Here is a 6865-nt window from a genome sequence, read left to right as displayed (position 1 = left end):
CAAACTAAATACATTTTTTATCAAAAAAATGTATAAAATCTTTAAATTGCGCCAATTATAAAACAAATATATTGATGTACTGTTTGAAATAGTTGCTGTACTACTTTTAATAAATAAAATCCAAGTGATAATATCTTTGTTTCTTTTTAATAAAACTCAAGTAGTAATATTTTTAATTTCTTTTTAAATAACATTCAAGTGGTATTATCTGTATATTTCCAATGAAAAATCTCTCTGTTCTAACCCAAATAGATGTATTTTATTTTAAAAAGTTTCAATAAAATGTGTAACATTTAATCTCAAAGAACTAAAAGAAAAAAAAAATATAAAATTTTTTTTAAACAAAAAATTTTTCACCTACAAAAATTTGGCGCTGCTAGATGTCTAAATATAATCTATTGAGTTGGCAATTAAGTGATTGCGAATTTTGTCAATAGATAGCCTTAGCACATTCTTTTGTTGTGTCAATGTGTTCAAAGCACCTAACCAATATTGTTTTCTTGTTGTTTAGACTTCCGCTTTTAATTTAGTAAAAAAATTGAATTGATTAATTATTTAGTTTTGTTTTTATCCTAATTTAAAAATGGAAGATCAAGACGCGCATTTCAGACATATTTTATTGTATTATTTTCGAAAAGGCAAGAACGCATCGCAAACACACAAGAAGTTATGTGCCGTATATGGGAATAAAGTCTTGAAAAAAAGGCAGTGTCAAAATTGGTTTGCCAAATTTCGTTCTGGTGATTTTTCGCTGAAAAATCACCAACGATCTGGCCGTCCAGTTGAAGTTAATGAGACTCATATCAAGACCAGATCGATTCACATCGTTATAGCACAACATGTAAGATTCCTCAATGTATCGCATACATACATTCAAAAAAAATTAAAACAGCTTGGCTATGTCAAGAAACTCGATTTATGGATCCCTCATCAGCTTAAGGAAATTCATTTGAGGCAACGCATTAGCATCTGCAATTCACTTTTAAAACACAACAAAATCGATCCATTTCTGAAACGACTGATCACTGGTGACGAAAAGTGGATAGTTTATAACAACGTTAATCGAAAAAAATCGTGGATGATGCAAGATAAACCAGCCCAGACAACACCAAAAGCTGAGATTCGCCAAGAAAAAATTATGCTGCAAGATTGGTGGGATTATAAAGGAATTCTGCATTTTGAACTTTTACCAAGAAACCAAACAATTAATTCAACAGCGTGTACATTCAACAACTCGCCAAACTGAGCGATGCAGTTCAAAAAAAGCGGCCAGAATTGGCAAATCGTAAAGGTGTTGTTTTCCAATATAATAATGTAGAGCTTCACACATCTTTGGTCATTCGCCAAAAATTACTGGAATTAGTTTGGGATGTGTTGTCACATCCACCATATAGCCTTGACCTTGCGCGTTCAAATTATTTATTTTGTTCCATGCAGAACTCCTTAAATGGTAAAATTTTTAATGACGCTGCTGATGTAAAATCACATTTAATTCAGTTTTTTGCTGGCAAAAATCAGAAGTTTTATCCAGAACATAAAATTATGATACTGCCTGAAAGATAGCAAAAGGTCATTGACAAAAACGGACAATACCTAATTGAATAAAGTTATATTTTTAAAAACAAATTGTGACCGATTGTGACTTGTTAAAAACTAAGGCCACGCCATGTGAAGTGGAAGCTTTTTGATTTCGACTTTTTTTGCTGAAGATGGCCCGAAACAGGGTCAAAATGAATTTATATTGAATAAACTCAGAAATATACGCATCAACATCAGCGTCTTGACTCTCATTAGCCCTTTTTTTAATTCTATTATATTTTTAAACAAAAATTTAAAATTTTTCTTTTTATTTAAAATCCGCAATCACTTAGTTGCCAACCTAATAAATATAATGTTGTAAAACATAATAATCATAGTAACTTAGAAAATTATGTTTATAATATTATTTAAATGTTAAAGAAACTTAATCTGTAACTTACTTTGCGTAATTACTTTTATAACGCATATCTTACAAGTGTTATATTTATCGCATTCTTTCTTATGTCAATTTTTTTCGTTGCTTTTCTTATCCTATGTGTATGCGTGCATATATACTGATACACACACACACACACACACACACGCACGCACGCACGCATACACAAAACATCATTTTCAAGTTGATTTGTCAAGTTATCGCATTTTAATCAAAGATATTGTAAGATCATTCATTACTTTTGTGGATTTCAGGCGCCATATTTCAGCCACCATATTGAACTTTTCAAACCGCTATGTTCCATTCAAATTTACAGAAATATACAAATATTTTGAAACCTTAAACGTTTTTTTCAATTGCGTTAATTTTTGGAAGGATGGCCCGTTTGGCGTGAAATGTACCATATATAACAGAAGCAATAAATTCAATCGGAGAAAATGTGCTTCGCTTACTCAGATCTGCCTCCAAGTCATAATTATTTAACTGTAGCGTTATTGTAAATGTATTGTTACGACTGGGAAGGTCTTCTTGTTATCACACACTTACACTGTGACAATAACACGCGCACTCCTAAAATAAGACAGACTTTTAAAAAGATAACTTCAATATAAGAACGTGACAGTTCGTAAAAAAGATCAAGACGACGACGACCACAACAACCGTTGACAGAGAAAAATCTTCTTCTGTTGCGCTTATTGATCGCCTCGCGCGAATCGATATTAGATGCTTTCTCAGGGCGGGCACGCAACAGCATATTTCGAATGAATTGACGTTTGAAACAACTAATAATCAACTTGTAAAATTGAACAAGTATCAAGTGGTTGAACAAAGTTATAAAAATAATTCTAATGCTTGTTTTACAGTTAATTTTACAAGTTAAGTTTTAGAGGCCTTAACTTGCATGTTCTTTTTGGTTTAAAAAATTTGTAACTGGATTTAATTAATTGATAAATACATTTTGAATCCTATTTATTAAAGTTAATAAAGTCAAGTGTAACTTTTACAATGTATATAGAGTTCATTGAATTAGTAAAATAATACATGATATTAAATATGTTTGTAGTGTTAAAAAATAAATTATCTCTTATAAGAGAGAATACCTTTTATAAGAGGCTCAGAAATATTATTAAATATCAGGTAATACAGCGAGATCAATACATATTTTATTAAATTACAGTTAACATTAATTTCTTTGTAACACAACAAACATATTTAATATCATGTATTATTTCAAATAGTTCAGTGAACTCTATATACAATGTAAGAATTAGACTTAACTTTATTAACTTTAATAAACAGGATTCAAAATGTACTTATTAATAAATTCAGTTACAAATTTTTGAAGTTAAAGAGAACACGCATCGTTAAGGCCTCTAAAAATCAACTTGTAAAATTGAACGTACAACAGGCATTAGAATCAGTTTTATAACTTTATTGAACTATTTGACATTTGCTTCAAACGTCAATTCATTCAAAATATACATTTACACGCTAGAGTTAAAAAATTATGACTTATAGGCTGATCTGAGAAAGTAATACACATTTTCCCTCGTAAAAGTAAGATACGCATTGAAGGAAGGTAGGAAAACAAAAATAAATTTAATAATAAACATTTGGTATAATACTTGGAAAATCTGATGCACTCGTAAGAGTATAATATATTGACTCTAATTAATGCAAAAAGGATTATTATTTATAACTGCACGTATTAATTAAAGGCTCATTTAACACGTTTTTGCACCACAAACAAATTTAGCAGAAAATAGTGTCGTCTGCCCGAGATATTATTAACTTAAAAATTTTATACGTAGCATTCGTAAGAGGATAATATAATATTAACTCTAGTTAATGCAAAATATATTCTTTTAACTGCACGTATTTATTATATACCCATTCAACACGCTCTTGCACCACGCAAATAAATTCGGCAGAAAAGTGTCGTCGCGAACCAAGATATTATTAACGATTCAGATTACAGGTTAGGAAACCTATCACGACAATCGTAAGCGCGGTGATATACAAGTCTCATACGGCTGACTAATGTATGCCAGCGCCACTCTGTGTCGAAAATGTGAAAGGCAGAATTTTTGAGGACGACGACGTTTCTTAATATAAAAATGTAGAGTTTAGAATTTGCATCGCGATATCTCCTCTCATAAGGTACGGAAAGAAAAAATAAAAACACTTTTATTATGCCATTTTCCATAAGCTATCGTTTGAACTCTTTTTGTGTTTAACACAAATCTTGATCAAGTAATGTTTCTAATTATTCATCTTTAAATTTTTTCGGTTGACTCAAACGCTCTTTGTCTTCAACACTAAAATCATCACTTTTAAAACGTCGAAACCATTCTTTGCAAGATTTATCCGATGGTGCAGATTCACTTCCACAAACATTCGATGCGCTTCAGCTACACTTTTCTTCCAATTGAAACAGAAAATCAATACTTCCCGCAAATGGTGCTTATTTGGAACGAAACTCGACATTTTCAACGCAGTAAAAATTTAACTTGTTGTACAAAACTCAAAGGCTTGTAAACAATATTTGATTAACAGATGCTGACACTTCAGCAAAAATCAGTTGCCGCCGTCAACCATTTATAGCACCTACAGCCATCTTTTAAAAATGGACCAAACTAAGTTGTACACACAATAATCATATGTTTATATTGACCATTTACATGTTGCTGCTCTTTTTTGGCCTTAATTGAATTAGTTACTTTCATAAAATTAAATTAACTTTAATTGAAGTTAATTAATATTGTAGATATTTTTCCTGTTTACATCAAATGTACACCCACGGCCATCGATTCTGTCCCTCAGAAAATTTACCAAATTAAAAAGTCACTATCTTTTTACATACTTACAGTTCATGATTAACATAACAACCAATAAGCTCTAGTCATTACATTAATCATCAACTGCGAGTACATAGAAAGATGATATCTTCTTAGTTTAGAAAATTTTCTGAAGAACAGAATCGATGACCGTGGGTATACCAAAGATATGTTATTTTAATCGCAAAGTCGCAGAAAATATATGATACGTCTCTTGCATGTCGCTACAATCTAATACAAAATCGTTTATCCACAAACAGTACGTGACACCGCACAGATGGACGCAAAGTTTTCCTATAAAAAATAAAAAGTAAAATAGAATAAAAAACGCAACATTGTGAAATTTTTCACCTATTTTCTAATAAAGAAATAATAAAATAATGCCTCTAAATTAGCTACCATTATATAATACAGTAAATACAGTACATATATAATACAGTAAAAACGTATATTTTAACTTCTTAAAACCGATTGATCACATAAGTCATACATATACGTCGCTATAACATTTCTTTTATCAAACATAAATTTGATTATTAATTACGTGACAGCGATGTGTTAGTCACATTTCGAACACCAGTTTAAACGCCGCTGCAAGATAACATACAACGAATTAGCACATCATAACTTGCTTGCTACGTACATCAGATACACACGCGCCAAATCAAAAGATAACACCATCCTGTATCACGCCAAAATTAAAATTAATTAATTATATTAAAATTATTTAAAATTTAATTTAAGTTTAAAGTTCTCTTTTTCGTCTCTAAAAAAATTATTATTTATATCACTAAGATCCCAAGAGACTTTTTAATATTTGATGTTTCCGGTAAGGAAAGAATCCACTTTCTTAATCCCGTTAGCAAAACCGAGCTGGTGACTAGTATAGCCCCGCCTATGGAATATCGATTTGGTATTTCGTTGAAAAATAACACCTGCCAAAAAAATGCAAAGACAATGTCTGTGGACCTTGCTATGGCCACCGGACCAGCTTGCTCCATTTGAAGGGCCAAGGTCAATAAGATCTGTCCTGCGAAACTAAATAGCGCGAGTGCGATAACTAAGAGTCTATCTGTGCCACAATGTGGCATGCACAACGTGCCGATTGCCCACGATACAAGCGTGGTTTGGATCAAAGCAAATAAACCAAAGTTTGTCATTATAATAGAAAAATGAAGGCCTTTCAACGCCCGCAGTAAAACATACGCATTTGCGCCAAATAAAGTAGCTGAAAAAGCGGCTATAGCGCCCCACAAATCTGCATTTTTTGGTTTAATGTGGCCGTCCGAAAGAGATTCTACGGTGTGACCAAAAATTAACGGTGGCCGTGTTATCAGTACTACACCGATTAACGTAAGACATATAGTGACGACATTAAACAGACCACAGGGTTCTTTCAGAAATATCCGTGCAAATATTGCCACGAATACAGGAACAGAAAATACGATAACTGAGGCGTCTGCCAGCGGCATGTGCCTAAACGCATAAAAACTCAACATAAGTCCTGTCGTGCCGATAAAACTTCTTAAAATAAGTATCAATCTGCGTCCTTTAGGGAAAGGATGTTGGCCTTTGTAAATCACAATTGGTATAGCTGGTAACAGCACGCCTACAAATCGGAAAAGTGCCATTTCCGTAGGATTTATCTCTACCAAACTCTTAACGATAACACTACATAACGAAAAGAATAGAGACGATAATGTTGCTAATACTAGACCCAAATAAGGACATGGTTTACAGATGATAAAAAACTTTTTTTTGTGATTTGTCGTGTTACTCTCCACATCAGTATCAACTAAATGTTGCAATTCCATGTGCTCTGACATACCTGCAAGAAAGATAATTGGTGTTATTAAAAACAAAGAATATATACATATTTATATACACACGGGGCGCGCGCGTGCACGCACGCACGCACGCACGCACGCACACACACAAACGCGCGCACACACACGCGCGCGCACGCACGCACACACAAGCGCGCGCGCGCGCGCGCACACACACACACACACACACACACACACACACACACATACAACGTGCAATGAATAAT

The 6865-nt window shown here is 32.8% G+C and overlaps 1 protein-coding gene across 1 annotated transcript; it reads right to left on the bottom strand.

Moving 5' to 3' along the window:
* Positions 1-1843: 1843 nt before the first annotated feature.
* On the bottom strand, positions 1844-6640 carry LOC105202610 (solute carrier family 35 member G1; the record flags this gene model as incomplete). The annotated part of the gene is given in 1 exon segment (XM_039459249.1): positions 1844-6640. A coding segment is annotated over 1 exon segment (1046 nt), but the record flags the coding sequence as incomplete, so codon positions are not given.
* Between the last annotated feature and the right edge of the window lie 225 nt (positions 6641-6865).

This window comes from Solenopsis invicta, unplaced genomic scaffold (assembly GCF_016802725.1).
Source record: "Solenopsis invicta isolate M01_SB unplaced genomic scaffold, UNIL_Sinv_3.0 scaffold_113, whole genome shotgun sequence".
Classification (NCBI taxonomy): Eukaryota; Metazoa; Arthropoda; class Insecta; order Hymenoptera; family Formicidae; genus Solenopsis; species Solenopsis invicta.
This window is presented reverse-complemented; position numbering and strand designations above follow the sequence as displayed.